The 15,743-nt window shown below is 35.5% G+C and overlaps 3 protein-coding genes and 2 long non-coding RNA genes across 5 annotated transcripts; 2 read left to right on the plus strand and 3 right to left on the minus strand.

Annotated features, from left to right (window-relative positions):
* The first annotated feature begins 4 nt into the window (after positions 1–4).
* On the plus strand, positions 5–3,249 carry LOC141524002 (uncharacterized). Its single transcript, XR_012478645.1, has 3 exons — positions 5–136; positions 791–983; positions 3,109–3,249. It is a non-coding gene; the product is annotated as an uncharacterized LOC141524002 (long non-coding RNA).
* Positions 992–2,793, minus strand: LOC141524001 (nudC domain-containing protein 3). Its single transcript, XM_074237634.1, has 2 exons — positions 1,818–2,793; positions 992–1,740 (listed from the first exon to the last, which is right to left on the minus strand). The coding sequence occupies exons 1-2, from the start codon at positions 2,121–2,123 to the stop codon at positions 1,555–1,557; spliced, it is 492 nt and encodes a 163-aa protein (XP_074093735.1). The 5' UTR covers positions 2,124–2,793; the 3' UTR covers positions 992–1,554.
* On the minus strand, positions 2,895–11,200 carry Lrrk (Leucine-rich repeat kinase). Its single transcript, XM_074237618.1, has 2 exons — positions 10,698–11,200; positions 2,895–10,500 (listed from the first exon to the last, which is right to left on the minus strand). Exon 2 carries the CDS (start codon positions 10,497–10,499, stop codon positions 3,105–3,107), a length of 7,395 nt encoding a protein of 2,464 aa, XP_074093719.1. The 5' UTR covers position 10,500; positions 10,698–11,200; the 3' UTR covers positions 2,895–3,104.
* Positions 3,409–12,918, plus strand: LOC141524003 (uncharacterized). The gene is made up of 3 exons (XR_012478646.1): positions 3,409–3,548; positions 3,617–3,752; positions 12,777–12,918. It is a non-coding gene; the product is annotated as an uncharacterized LOC141524003 (long non-coding RNA).
* On the minus strand, positions 11,844–14,795 carry Nup75 (nuclear pore complex protein Nup75). Its single transcript, XM_074237624.1, has 9 exons — positions 14,637–14,795; positions 14,406–14,511; positions 13,996–14,337; positions 13,474–13,853; positions 13,087–13,406; positions 12,708–12,925; positions 12,425–12,643; positions 12,259–12,358; positions 11,844–12,191 (listed from the first exon to the last, which is right to left on the minus strand). Exons 1-9 carry the CDS (start codon positions 14,664–14,666, stop codon positions 11,984–11,986), a joined length of 1,923 nt encoding a protein of 640 aa, XP_074093725.1. The 5' UTR covers positions 14,667–14,795; the 3' UTR covers positions 11,844–11,983.
* Positions 14,796–15,743: the final 948 nt, after the last annotated feature.

Here is a 15,743-nt window from a genome sequence, read left to right on the forward strand (position 1 = left end):
GCGACGCGACTGTGGTGTAGCTTACCCGGAGAAAAGCAGAAAATCGAATCGAGTTGGAACTTGGCTACACTTTGTCCATACGGGAGAACTGAAGGAGAACTAAAGAAAGGCGAGGGAACGGAGGGAACCAGTGCAGGTGGGGATGAATAGTCCTCAAGCAGGTATATTGCCAGTGTTTTACCTCCCGCGGTTCTCAACCTCCTCGGGGTTTTAAACTTTGAGTCATTCGAGTAATACCAATGTCCAAGTTATTTCGTATTGAGACCAACTTGATCAGGAAACTAAATATTTTAATTTCTTATTTATTAATTGGTTTTTTTATTATTTTAATTTTGGAGGAAGAAGGTAAGTCGGAGAGAGCCTCGGGATGAGAACTGAGATATGGTTACCTGTTTCATGAGCCTACAATCAAATCCTGTCCCTCTTCTTCAGTGACTAACTATACCGACAACTATATGAGTATCGGAGAAAAGAGCCGATGTCTATATCTATAAAGAGGTGTATAATAGGGATTCCGGGGATTTGGAATGCCGATTTTTAACTACGCGTTGTATTGAGTTGCATTACACATCGCGCTCGTACCGTGCCAGAAAAATTCGAGCAATAACATTAATATGTAACTCTTGCTTTTATTATTTCTAATACTTTAATTTTATTTTAAGGAAATCTAGATTGCTGACTAATTAATAATTTGCAGTTTTATTAATTTCTTCTAAACAAATAATCAGTTTCTCAAATCTGAATTGTATGAAAAACAAATTCATCTTATCTCTCCGATATTATATTTCAGAGATAATTTTTTTTTTTTTTTTTTTAACTACATAAAAAGAAACACTGGCTTCTAGTTTTACAAATCCTTGGGAAGTCTCGAGAAACGTAAAACCAGAGATACCGTAACATGAATGGGTATAGGATCGAAAAGAGGAGTAAACTTGGTCTTGATTTCTCACGCACCTGCTACTCCCGTCAGACTGGTATAGGGGGTAATATTTTTATTTATATTTATACTATAAAAAGTTAAGTCCAAAAAAATTTACTCAGTCTTGATGTATTTGCCCATCAGAGTTGATGTAAACCTACGCTCATTATTACAAAAGCATTGTCATATTCAGCTAAAAATCTGAAACCTCAAGTAGATTTCATAATTACATATCACCGATTGCCAGTCATCAGCAAGCTTTCTTCCTTTCTAATCTAATCATCTATAACTCTTCTACCATTATAAAAAAAAAAAAAAAAAATAGTTAATTAATATTAATTATTTTTCGATTTATTAAGTGTAATTGCTTGTTGATTTTTATTATATTTCTAGACCTTTACTTATAATGTCGTTAATATTCCAATATAACGGTTAAATGAAATTATTTATTGCAAAAAAAATTAGAGCAAACGGTTTGATGGTTGATATATGTCTAGTCAAATGTGAACAGCGTATTGCATGATTTAATGTGTGATGATTTAATGTCGAGTATCAAGAAATTTTAGCTGATAGAAGCAGAAGTAATTAAATAAATATTGCTGTTTAATTAATTAATGTAATTCATTTATTGTTTTTTATTTATCGCTTGACCTAGATAGTAATTTTTGTTGTTGATACCACATCAATTCTTGCAATTTGCTTTGCTCAATTGGTTTAAGTTCGCTGTAATCCCGCGAACAGTCTATTTCATTTAATTTTATTTTAGGCTCACCGACTATCAAAGCTTCCCACCACCTTTCAGTGGCTTTTTCTAAATGAATCTGCAATTAATTAAAAGATTAAAAGATTGAGATGATATAAAATATATTTAATTTTGTTAAAAGTTTTGAATATTTACGTGAATATGCTGGTTAGGAATTAGACTCCAAATGGTTTCATTTTGCTTTACGGGGAATGATAATTGACCATTTAACAAGTGAGACCATTTTTCAGGACTATCGGCGCCGGTAATATTTTTTTCTCTTATCGCGACCTTGATTTCCTTGCTCGATACGCTGACTTTGAGGTCACGGGGGCTCATCAGACTGCTAGGAATGTTCAGGAGCACGTCAAGGTCGCTTATATTTTGCGACCAACTGAAGTTATCATGACTAGCACCATTGTAACTATCTGGATCTTGCACTTGAGCAATATAATCACTCATTTTTTTTTTATCTAATTTTCTTTTTAATAAATGTCATTTTATTTAAAAAAAAAAAAGAATATCGCTAAAAAAAAAATAACAAAAAAAATTTAATTTTTAATTATTGTTAATTTCAACAATAAAATTTATTAAATACGTAATTATTTACAAGCATAAATTACATTTAAATAAATAATAAATTGGTAAAAAATAAAAATATATTCAACAATCAATAATTATTATTATTATCCGTAAAATTTTTATAAACTAAAAAAAAAAATTTTTTTATCATTTTGATTAGATGCGTAAAAACGTGCAACAAAATTACGACACTAAAACTCTAAAAAATTGTCAATTATTTTTAGTATTATAAAATAATTTCCGAGTATTAAATAAATTAATTATAATTAGTACAATACAGGTTTACAGAGCATTATCACATTGTATAAATATTAATTGGGACGCAAGAGTGATTTCTTAATTCTATAATTTCATAGCGGCCTTATTTTTGTTTGTTTGTTTGTTTGTTGTACTACAGACTATTTTTAGGATAATTAATTATTAATATTTAAACAAAAAATTGGAAGATTTATATAAATGTAATAATTTTTATCATGTTGATAATTGAAAAAGATTTGTATGTACGGAAAATGCCCGAAGAAGAGATCATAGAACTTGATTAATCGCTACAATATTTGATCAATATATATATATATATATATATATATATATATATATATATATATATATATATATATATATATATATTAAATATTTATAAATATACCAGGGTAATGAAATATATAAAGCTCTATATTTGGACGTTTGACAATAATATATAAAAATGTTTAATTTAATATTTAATAATATTTAACTTTGCACCTTAAAGCACTCCTGGTATCAATTGGTGATTAATATGTTATCAATAATTCATAATAATCTCTTGATAGAACAATCTTCAATACAGCAACAATAATTGATTAATTGATGATTAATAATTTTCTAGGCAGCTGACCAATGCTCGGATCTCCACAATAAAGTGTACATATTATGCTTAAGATCTTCAGCGAGCAAACAGTCCAGTGGATAATCAGTGTATCGTGAAATTAAGCTACGGTATCCCTGTCCGACAGTAGCGAGGAACAATTTCTTCTTGTCATTGGATTTCAAGGCAACTATTTGGCACACTTTGCCCTCGAACGGCCTAAAAACGGTGATTGGCCTCAAAGAATTGCACTCAGCGACTGCGATGCACCCCCAAGTAGTTCCAATGTACAGCTGGTTTGAACAGGCCTCCAATGCTGTCACTTGGCAGCGTTCGGTTGTTAAGTTTTCTTCAATTGAAATAGACTTGAGGCTCTCGGAGCAAGGAACCAGCTTGGACATGTCAAGTTTGTTTATAATCTGACGAGTTTCAACATCCCACTGGTAGACAATGCACCCAGGGTAAGTGTAGCTCAGCACCGAGTTTTCAGCGCTCATTAAATAAGTAGCAAATAAATTTTTACTTGCAGTTTCATTGGGAATGTGGATCAATTCGCAGGTGTCCACCAAGTTCGAGTCCTTGAGAACGTAGATGGTTATTCTTCCGAAGCTCTGACCGGTCCATAACTCGAGAACTCGCCTACGACGATGAACCGCAGTCAACGAGTAAGTTTTAATATTACCAACAACTTTGGTCTCTATCTCTGTCTTCTTCATCTGCGTGAAATTGTTGTTGAGCAAATAAATCTTCCCACTGTACAACGCGACCGCAAATTGCTTGAGCTGCTCGAGATGGATCAAACCAACGACCTTGGAGTCGGTATAATGATCAGGTTCAAGATTATAACTTCCCACACAGCCAAAGTTACTTCCCAGATAGACGTGAATTTGTCCAGCATTGTCTCCAATCCAAATGTAACCGTCCAGCCCGCACATAGCGTACGGGATAACGGGTGTTTCTATTCTGACGTGCTGCAGCCAGCCTTTTTCTGTCCCCAGCAGCATGTCAACTTCCCCGTTGTTGTGACCCAGCCATATTTCATCTCCATTTACATTGTCATCCAGTAATCGTGAGGTCGCTGTTATTGCCGTGACATGAGTCCGCTCTGTCAGAAGAGTCACGTCTATTAAATGAGTAAACTCCGGCGCGGATGCAATCGAGACTATTTGACTAGCAGTTGGTCGATCTTTAGGATTCTGAGCCCAACAAATAACCATCAGGTCCAATAAATAGCACGGATAAAGCGTTTCACGGAATGTCAGCGGGGGTCTGCCGCCTTCTAAAATGCATTCCTTTACAGCTTCGTGTCCCTCGAACGGCTGTCGTAGAGTGACAAGCTCGTAGATGAACATTCCAAATGAAAATGAGTCTACTTTCTCCGTGTATTCCTCTTCTCCGTTATACTTTATTATCTCCGGGGCCATAAAGCCTTCGGTACCGCCGAACCCTTTTGCTCCAGAGGGCAGAGTCAGCCGGGAAATTCCGTAATCTGCGACTTTTACGTGGACATTATGCTGTTCAGGAAATTCTACAAAGGGCAGAGGCATCTGCCAGACTAGAATATTCTCAGATTTCAGGTCTCTGTAGATCACGTGTTGCTGGTGAAGATACTCAACAGCTTTAGCGACTTGAAGGATTATTGATTGAAGAGTAAAAGGGTCCAGCTTGGCGCCAGAGCGACGGTAATTCTTGAGAACGTTGTCCAAAGCTCCCTCAGGCGCCAGATCTAGAACTAAAGCCAGAGGACTGATGACAATTCCAACAAGAGGGACAATATTTACATGCCTGAGGGTCAGCAGAATATTTAATTCCTGTCGCGCTGTGCAATAGGCCTTGCAGGCATACTGAAGAGGATCGCGATCCCACTTACTCTGAGCGGCTTTGTACGCCAACACCGCTGAGGGCTTAGAATTCGGACCTGGTGGAACGGGTTGGAGCATCTTCATCGCTACGTTTATCCTCCCCGAACTCCCTGGAGGTCGACAATTTCCTTTGAAAACAAACCCAAAAGCTCCACGGCCAAGCATCCTTCCACGTTTAATATCTTCTGGTTTGATGAGATGCTTCGCACCAAGGTCCATGAAGATAATGTCAGGCGCGATGTGAGACAGCGGGATGTCCAAGTGCTTGGGACAAGCTATTGTTTTATTACTGTAAGCGGATAAAATGCATTCTTCGACCATCCACGAGTAGGCGAGAATACCTTCAGGCTTGGGATACTGCCGAATTAGATCAGGATGCCCTTCCAATGATGGCATTCTGCTGGAGGCTGAGCTGTCGTAGCCCACGCCACTATCACCGTCTGATTTATAACTATCCTGGCTCTGCCGTTCCCGGTTGTTTATAAAATACTTGGGAATGTCTTCAGGATCCTGATCGCTGGTTTCTTCGTGGTCACCGTTATTTAAAAAACAGCGCGGACAAGGTATCAACCTGGTCACTAACAGCTTCCCTTCAGAAGTATGAACAAACCTGGTTCCCAAAGTTGGATACCAGTCTTCTAATAAAATGTCAATATGGTCGACAATCAGCGCCAATAATTGAGGCATACTCTCTGGTCTTGGTTCAACGACAATCGCCTGGTAGCCTATTGGTTCATTGTCCACAGAATCAGACAAGATTGGCTGTTTTATCACCAAAGTATCTACTGGGAACCAAATTTCTAGAATCGCAGAATTCTTAAGATCAACGGTACACCAAATTCCATCCTGCTTGAGCTTAAATTTAAACTGTCTGTAGTCGTAAGGCGTGTTTTTAAGATTATAATTGACCTCTTTTAGCCTCAAGAGAGTCACACCTGCATACCGAAGCTCGAGACCTGTTTGCCAGAGCACCCATTCTGCGTGGGTATCGGTCAGCGCAGAAAATAAACTTTCATCAACAACTTGTTTGAACGGAGAAATAAACGACATTACTATCTCTACGATAGCGTCGTCGGCGAGTATCCTGGTAATAAGTCTCGACCAGAATCCACTTGGAAAGTAGGACATCAGAAGCAATCGAGTGACCGAGCAGTCTGGCTGGGGTCTTGATGTAAACGAACAGTTCCTACTATTTTTCTCAATTGAAATCCCAGAAGAGGGTGTTGTCGGCGTGGATATTTTTTTGGATCTGACATGCCAACTCCGCGTCTTTACGGGAATTTTAATCAACTGATTATTCCTCAGGATATTTTCCTCTGTTGGTAGCAAAGTTGGTATCAGCAGAGTTCGATAGTCCCAGGTCAGAGCTACCTCGAACTTATTCAGCAAACTAACAATATAACCCTGAGTGTCTGTCGAGGACATTGTAGATGACTTGAAGACATGCTGGATGTCATCTAGCTTCATGATTCCGCACCTGGCGAAGGGATTTATTTCGCGAATGGTCACTACATGAGCTAGCATATCGCAGAGCCATTGAGGATCAAGAAAATATAAATCACGAAGCGTTGCATCGTCGTAGTGCAAAATAATTCCGTTTTCATGAAGAAAAAGCGTCGCCTGATGCAACTCTGCTGGGTCTCGAAACGATCTGTGAAGTTTGTGAAGCTCATTGTTAACTGCCGCGTAGTACTGGTCGGCTTTCAACACCGGATCTGCTCCAGTAAGCTTTCTGTCATGCGCCAATTGGATCACGACATCCTCCAGAGCAAGATAACTGGCTGGGACTCGCTGCTCTAGCAGCAGTTCCTTGCTTCCAGGTGATTTTAGACTGAAAACAACGTCGTAAATCAGGTTACAAAGCATCTTAATATTGTGCCTAGTCTTGCAGCTGATTTCAATGGTCTCCATCACTTTCGGCAGCCCGCACTTCTCAGCATCCACTACGTTGATGAACTTTTCGCGGATGTATTGCTGAAGTGACTCGCTCTGTTCATTAGAAACATCGTAGTGAGTCCCAACGATAATTACAGGAGAATTTGGAGCGCGGCTTTGGATGTTTATCAGCCACTGGAATATCTCATTGATACCTTTGAGACCATCAATAATCCTCCAGACAACAATATAGAGACTGCGTTTTGATAAAAAGTACTGATGGGTAGCATAATACTCTTTTTGCCCGCCAAAGTCCCAGGTTCGGAAGTAAACAGGTCCATGAGAGGACTGCCCACGAACTTTTTTCTCGTAAATCCAATCTCCAATGTCGACACCAACGGTGGAGATGGTAGTACCTTTAGCAGTCTTTGTATTGATATTTTTATTGCCCATTCTCTTGGTCCAGTGTTCAGAAGCTTTCTTTTTATTCGGGACCTCGCCTTCTTGCCTAAGTTGCTCCAACAGACTGGTCTTGCCAATTCCTTGGATACCTACGATCATAAGCTTCATCCTAGCGTAGGGTTTTGCGTCCTCTAGTACTGATTTGAGGTAACCTACGACGTCCATGGTCTTGTATTTCTTGGACTCGATCATTGACTTCAATGGTTCTTGAAGCCGACAGCCCTGGGTGTTTAAATTCCATAGTCTCGACAAAAGACCCATCTGAGGAGGTAGTTCCGTAATCTCAGTATTCCCGCTGATATTTAAAACCGAGAGATTGTTCAGCTCGTAAATATTGTGCGGGATCTCTTTCAGTTGGTTACTGCTGACATCCAGCATGCTGACATTAGGGAATAATAAGTACAATTTAGATCCAGAGTACGCGATTTTGGTGTCTCGATCAATGCTTTCTTCCTCCATATTCGGAGACTCTCCGTCATCGACTGAAGTCAGTTGGATCCTGATCAGAGAATTATTAGCAAGCACCAACGTTCTCAAATTTTCCAGCCTCAGGTGTCTGCGGTGGGTGCAGACAGACATCAAGACAACGTCCCTCAAGGAAGTTGTTGTTTGTCTGTTGTTGGACACCATCGGCGACTGAATATTGGTCGCTGGACAGTAACAAGCAGTCGAAGCCTGTTCCATTAAATCTGCTCCGTCGACCTGAGGTAAACTTGGCCAGCATGAAATCTGATTATTCGACAGGTCCAGTTGTTTCAGACTAGCTGGGTAAGAGGTTATGTGACTCATTGACCTCAGAGAATTATACGCCATGTTGAGTCTCACCAGATTTACCGCCAAACATGGCAAAGCCACTGGAACGCTGGTGAACAAATTATGCGCCAAGTTCAGTGACGTGAGCACGGATCTAGTTCCTGGCTCTGTGTCGTCGGAAATTTTTTCAGTCACTTGGACAGATTCTGTCCAAACATGCGGCCTTTCCAGTTCAATTATCTGAGCGTTGGCAAGCTTAATAAAAGACTCAAATTCCGTGGAATCTTCGTGAGGAATCCCTAACTGGGAGTTTATACTTCTGCTGCTTGGACTATTGCTCAGTATATCGTCACGCTGAATTCGCCGGGAAATATTCTGTGATACCTGACTAGGTAAATCCCTGAGAAGGTTGAAAGATGCGTTCAATTCTTTCAATTTTGGTGCTTGCCACAAATTATCCGGTAAGCACTGGAGTTTATTATTGGAAACATCCATTATTTCAAGTGCTGTCAAGTTCATCAAAAAATTCGGCAACGTTTCAAGCCGGTTGTCCTGTAGGTAAATTTCTTCCAACACAGGACACAATTTGTCCCTAGGATTACTCGGCTCTGCAACTAAATTGTCAATTTTATTCTGCGCCATGTTTAAATATTTCAAACTCTGGAGGTAAAAAATCAGTGACGGTACCGTGATTATAGAATTGTGAGAAATATCGATCCTTGTTATGGCGTAGAGCACCAGATCATTGTTCTTCACATTCAACTTTTTATTAACATAAAGCACCGCGTCTATCAGCCATTGTCCGCGAATCTGAGACAGCCTGCACTGCTGATTATGCCAATTGATCATGGTAGGCGTGTTGGGGAATAATGACGGGTAGGTAACATTTCCAAAACTGGACAATGCTGAAAAATGGGAGGTTTGCGTTCCTTCAGTCATCGCTTTTTTATTGATTTTATACTCTGGATCAGGATGAGCTTTTATTGACAGCAGCTTTGCAGTGAGAATTTGATCGCGATTCTGTGCTGCAATTTTAAGCGCTCTGCAGTCATTGTCCACTGCACCGTGCTTCAATAACAAGTCAGTGATCTTGATATCATGATTTTGGCATGCTATTGTCAGTACACTCGTAATTCCCTCATTATTGTCAGTACTGCTAGCACTATTAGTGCTTCCATCGTTTACTTTAATATTGATGGGCAGATTAGGGTTAGCCCCCGATTGAAGCAACGCTGCAACGACGTCCGTGTGACCCGCCTTGACAGCAGCATGCAGCGCAGTTTCCGAGTTGTTGTTGCAATAAATATCTAAATTAATCGGTGAAATTAAATTATCGTCTCTCTTGTCACTATTTTTGCTGCGGAAATTGAGACTGGACATCAGTCTCTGAATTCCACTGGAGATCCTGCGCTTGGAGACCGATATCGGCTGACTGATTCCTTCTTCGGTCTTAATTTTGTTAGATTTTACTCTAAAATTAAGCAGAAGCTCAACTATTTTAACATTACCGAGCACGCTGACGATGTAGAGAACGTTCTGACCGGTTACATCCTGCGTGTTGAGGTCGAACGGCATCTCATACTCAAACTCACTGGACGGATCCTTGAAGTGCTGATTCAGATGCTGAGGATACTCAAACTTGAGCAGCAAATCCACAACAGAATAATGACCATTAATCGCTGCTGCGTGGATCGGCAGCCATCTCTCGACAGTCAGCGACTGGATTTGCTTGGGGAAATGCCGGAGCAAAAGCTCAACAATATCCAGCTTTCCGTTATAGCAAGCAATGTACAAAGGACAATATTTGGTCACGGGATGACTGCGACAGTCTGCTCCATTGTCCAATAGAAGACGGACTATGTCCCTGTGACCGAGTTCTGCGGTTATAAAAAGCAAAGTATTGGCCCCGTTGGGCGCCATATTAACAACAAACTCAAAGCAGTCGCAATTTTGAATGATACTTCTCACTGCGACGGTGTCACCCTGGATACAAGCTGCCCTGAGAGAGGCGTGAGTCGCCGCTCGGGCTAATTCGTACTTCTCAGCTGCTTTTTTCAGCAAAATTAAACAAGTAGTATCATTATTCTTCTCAGCAATCGCCAGAGGGTTCAAATTGTTCGCGTCGACAGCTCCCAGATTGACGTTGTACTCCAGCAGTTTTTTTATATTCCCAGAGTGTCCGTGCTCGGCGCAGACGTGCAGTGGGGTTCGATACTGACCTCGCGGGCCGCAGGGAATATTCGGATTGGCACCAGCTGATAATAATACTCCAATACATCTTGAGTTTTCAGTTATCGCGGCTGCATGCAGCGGAGCGCGGCCCCACGAGTCCTGGTTGTTTATATACTGGGCATGCTCACCTCGTAGAAGGTCTTCCAGCAGCTCCGCGTTGTCCCACAATGCTGCTTGGTGTAAAAGCCGACCTGGAAAGTCCTCGTCTACTGGAGTGTAATCTTCCATTCTAAAAAAATTATTTATATTTTTATTATTTAAATAATTAATAATAATTTTGAAATTTTAAAGCTAATTTTTTTTTATTAATAAATTTTTTTTAAATAATTTAGTGAATGTAAAAATCTAAAAAATTGATTTTTATATTATGTAAAATAATTTTTTTCTTTAAAAAAAAAAAAAAAAAAAAAAAAAATGAATACTTACATTTCAGTGATTGAAAATAAAATTCACTTGGGTTCCATTTTTTTCTAACACTCAATAATTTACGTGATATCTTGATACTCCAAATCGTAGACTGATATTAAGAGGTTGTTTATCTTCCAGTTATCAGTGAAAATCATTTTTTAACTTTCATTATCTTTATTTAATTACTTAATATATTACCGTCAATTAAAAATAAAAAGTTAACAAATAACAACAATAACAACTCAGCACTGGTTTTTCATTATTTATAATTTTTGGTTAAACATTGTCGCCGGAAATTAAAACAACTTTAACTAAATATATTTTCGTGTGATTTTTTAAACGTCAAAATTATTGACATTTAGATAAAAAACAGAGATGGGGGAACTTTTTTGACCACCGCGCGGTAGAGTGACTCCATTTTGTGAATGAACACTTCTATACTATCGACTGGGAAAACGGTGCTAGTCAACTAGTGTGGAGTGGAACTGACAATAAAGATATATGACAACAGCTGCTTGAAGTTTTATTGTGTTGGTATATCCGTTTATACTTAATAAATATACTGGTTGGGTGTCGGTGAATTATTTTTTTTTAACAATGATGATAGGCGGGAAATCAATCTTTATACCTAAACCCGTCAATAAAATCGATCCTATTACGTAATTTAATTTCCGTATGTTAACTGGTTGACCTTAATGAATAGTTTATGAAAAATTAGTTAGTAAAAAAAAAAAAAAATATTTAGTGTTTTATTAAAAAAATTTTTTTATAAATTAAATGATATTGAAGTTAAAAAAAGTATAAGAAATATAAAAAATCATCAATGATATTAAATCATGAGGATAAATACTAATCCTGTTAATTCAATATTCCATAAAATAAATTCTCACGTTAAAAAATGAAAATAATACTCCATAGCCTTCTTAAAGGTATCACATGCTCTATTAAACCAGTTATTATCGCTTTCATCCAATTGATTAACTAGAAAATATCAGGTGTTGTATTACTTGTGTTCTTATGTCGAAATATTGTAATTTAGATTTTATTACGTGAAAATTGAGGAGACATGTCTGTTAATGTCCAAAGATCTATATTATCATCTATTTCACATTTAAAAAAGTTGACAATTGATAATAATAATAATAATAATAATAATAATAATAATAATGTCAAAAGTAATGTTTTTATAGAAATACCGTGTTTATTTAAATTTACAAAATCATTAAGATTAACAAAAAGTTAATTTTACTTTTTTTTTTTTTTTTTTTTTATAAATAAATTAAAATAAAAAAAAAAAAATAAAATTAATCTTTTTCGCAGCCTTCGAGATTCAAAGCACGTGCTAGATTTCTCGCGACCGCTAACCGGAATATTTCAAGTTTATCTTCGAATTTGGGGTCGTCGCCGTGAACTTCGACGCAGCGTGCCAGTATGGATGTGTCTTCGCTTGAAAATAAAACTTGATCACTTTCTAAAAGTGGAATCGCGTCTGTCAACAGTGTTGACCAAAAACTGGAAGTATAAATAAAAAATTTAGTAAATATTTTAAATAAATTATTATCTAATAAAAAATACTTACTACTTCGGCATTAAATTTGAAATTATCAGAGCAATTAATAATCGCGCAGCTTCTTTGAATTCTCTTATTTCATACATTTGATGAAATTCCCAGTATTTTCCTGATGAAAAAATTCATATATGTAAACAAGAAAATTTTTATAATACAAAATTATTGATATTTTTACCTAAAAATGTCAAACGGTCACTGGTCAACATAGAAGCTCCTAAATTTTCTAAAAGATCTTTGCACTGAATTTTACTTTCATTAACGTAATATTTAAGAAATTCATCGGCAATGTACGTAGCAAAAGCACCGTCTTGTGCTTTAATGGCCCAAGCTAAAGCATTTCCTATTCTTCCACGTCTAATAGACTTCATTCCTTGTATTTTACACAAACTTCTTACTAAAAAATTAATAAATAATTTTTTAATTACATATAATAGATTTAAAAATTAATTTCAACTTACCGACATTAATTAAATCATTATTACGAGCAACATTAATTATTTTGTTAATTCTTGCTTCACTTCCCATAGGAATGGATTGCAATAATGTTTCTAATCGAGCTAATCCAGATATTGAACAGTGTTCGAGATAACTTGCCCCGCATTGCCAAAGTGAAGAGTGACTGAATAATATACTTCCGTAATCCAACAAAAGTGACTCATGTAATTGTGCTGTTACGCTTTAAAAAGTCATAAGAAAATTTTTAATTTAATTATATTCATTATTTTTATAAATTTTAGTCAACCAAAAAATTACTGTCATCAAATAATGTGAATAAATTTAAGCGTAAAAATTATTTGTATTGATAAACACAATAATATAATGAATAGAATGATATACTTTGCTTGTTCTTCATTCATAATTTTAAGCTTCTCGCAACTGTAGAGTAAATCGGTGAGATGAGCTGCAAACCAACCATTGTCATTCATATATTGTATCTGTTCAATAACTTTGTACAAATCGCTCTCCATCAGAGCGAGAATAATATGATCTAGATTTCTTCCAGCTTGCCAGCGCTCGGCAATGTTATTAGCGTGTTGCGCAAGCTCTGGTTGCTTGCAGCAAGGTGACGAATAGAGTAATTTCGCGGCAACAAGTTCGTACCACGCTTCTGTGTATTTCGCGAATTCCCACAATGTTGACTCATCACCAGATATCAACTGTGAAATGAAAAAAAAAATTAAAACTCCATTTAAAATAAAAAATAAAGTTTAAAAGTTAACTTACTTTCATGAGCTCTTCTAAATTATGATCGATAATAAACGTTTTGTACTCGAGGTTTGAAGTCAAATCGGATTGCCAGTGCTTCCAGCGCATTGTAAATTCATTAACAGAGTACCCACCGTAAACATTGTACACTGGCATTGTTTTGAGAGCTTGAATAGCGGTTACGAAAGCCGGATGATCGGCTTTTGTATGAAAAGACAAAAGTGCACACACAATGTCTAATTTACCATGTAGAGCACAACCTACTACAGCTTCCCAGTAATTAATGTTCTCTAATTCGGCGCCGATTGTTTTCTTCGATAAAATTTTTAGCGCTGTCAGTTCACGGGATGGAAAATGAAAACGTACCCATTCTAATAATTGAGGAAGTACAACGTCACCTTGAAATTAAAAAAAAAAAAAAAAAAAAAAAAAAAAAAAAATAGTAATTTTTTAATTATATTTAACAAAAAAATTTGTTATAATTTTCATTAATTAGTATCATATAATTGAGTAAGAATATTTCTAAAATTTAATAATTACCTGGGAGAGTATCAATATACAAAATTTCAGTCAAGTGCCAAACGCATTCGACATTATAAAAAATAGTGAGAAAATTTTCATACAGTTCTCGATCATCAGAAACATTCTCAGCTGCATCTTGCAAGCTTTCAACGCAAGCCCTTAAAATAGAACGATACTGTTTGCTGTGTCGCACAAGTTCTGGTCTCACTTCGTTAAAATTGGACTTTTGAATTTTTCTGATTGAAAGAAAAATACCGTTGCTTTCATTTACTAATTTACGGAGTATCGGGTTAAACAATATTATTTCTGGTCTGAGAAAATGCACTTGACTATCACACGGATAAAAATTACTATTTTTATCTGAAAAATTATTATAAATTTAATAAATAAAAATATAAATTAAAATGAACCGGTAAACAATAACTAACCTCCAGAATAAACATTGATATGCTTGTGAGCAAATACTCCAAGATTATTCCCAGTCCGCCATGTTGCTGCAATACCTGCCCGTCGGCATAAATCATCGGGTATTGGCTAATTTTTATTATAAAAAAAATAAATAATTAAATTGACAAGCTTTATGTCAAATAAACTTCGATATTAAGGAGTAAATTTTAGGTTAGAATTATTAAAAAAATAAAACATTTAAAAATACTTACGACAATTTGTGGAATATCTTCTTCAGCCATTTTTTATTATTAATTAAGAAGCAATAGTAGAAAAAAATTAATAATAATCACTTAAAATTATTAAAAACAGCGAGATTGATGTTTACGTGAAATCTCAATTCGCGGTAAAATGTATTGAGTACGACGAAGCGGGTAAAAATAAAATATCAGAGCATGCGCAAGAATCAGCGGGAAAAATGATAAAAATTCAAAAAATAAAATTAAAACGATTAGGATGATTATTAACTTTAATGATTGTTAAATAAAATTAAAAAATAATATTATTATATTATTATTAATAATAATAATAAATTAAATAATTAATTAAGTGGATGTTATATAGTTATAAATAAAATATATGTATATAAAAATAATTATACTGGCAAAATGTCGGCAATTTATTAGGAACAACAAAACTTTAATATATTCATCTTTTTAAAAACCTGCCAGAGCCCACATATATTATGATTAAGTCGCAGTTGCCGTTTTTAGGTGCAATTAATTATTATTATTATTATTATTATTATTATTATTTATTTATTTATTTATTTATTTATTTATTTACAAATTATAATTTAATTAATAGTTCTGCAAGTTTTTTATATTTTTATTTTAAATTAAAAGTTTGTTTGTTTGTTTTTTTTTCTTCTGTTTATTTTTTTCAGTCTTAGATTGCTCTTACCAAAAAAAATCACACTGTTTCATTAAATCATTATTATTATTATTATTATTATTATTATTATTATTATTATTATTATTATGTATATTTCTGTACACAGCAGATCATGTAAAAGATTTAGATTTATTTATTTATCTGTTTTTATCGAGAGAACACCCGGCGAAAGGATGCGACTTTTTTTTTTTTTTCCAATTCCTTAAAAAAACATTTTTTTTTTTTTTTTAATTTTTTTATTTACTAATTACTTAATTTAAACTTAATTATTGGTAAAATCTATTAAAGGCATTTTTGACAGTACCCACACTCACAATATTAATAAATTAATTAATTTAAAAATTTACATTTTTTTCTAATAATTAATTATAGAAAAAAAAATTTGGTAAAAAATTTCAATCTAATCATTGTTATTTAAATAAAAT

This window comes from Cotesia typhae, unplaced genomic scaffold (genome assembly GCF_013202065.1).
Source record: "Cotesia typhae breed Kobodo isofemale line unplaced genomic scaffold, CoteBio_Ctyphae contig_22, whole genome shotgun sequence".
NCBI classification, from domain to species: domain Eukaryota; kingdom Metazoa; phylum Arthropoda; class Insecta; order Hymenoptera; family Braconidae; genus Cotesia; species Cotesia typhae.

Excerpts from the sequence above, each read along its gene's own strand:
- LOC141524001 (XM_074237634.1), bottom strand. The coding sequence starts at position 2,123 with ATGAGTGATTATATTGCTCAAGTGCAAGATCCAGATAGTTACAATGGT. Across the intron at positions 1,741-1,817 it reads TTCCTAACCAGCATATTCAC|ATTCATTTAGAAAAAGCCAC; the intron begins GTAAATATTCAA and ends AATTAATTGCAG.
- Nup75 (XM_074237624.1), bottom strand. The coding sequence starts at position 14,666 with ATGGCTGAAGAAGATATTCCACAAATTGTC. Across the intron at positions 14,338-14,405 it reads TATCAATGTTTATTCTGGAG|ATAAAAATAGTAATTTTTAT; the intron begins GTTAGTTATTGT and ends ATAATTTTTCAG. Across the intron at positions 12,644-12,707 it reads TAATGATTTAATTAATGTCG|TAAGAAGTTTGTGTAAAATA; the intron begins GTAAGTTGAAAT and ends TTAATTTTTTAG.
- Lrrk (XM_074237618.1), bottom strand. The coding sequence starts at position 10,499 with ATGGAAGATTACACTCCAGTAGACGAGGACTTTCCAGGTCGGCTTTTA.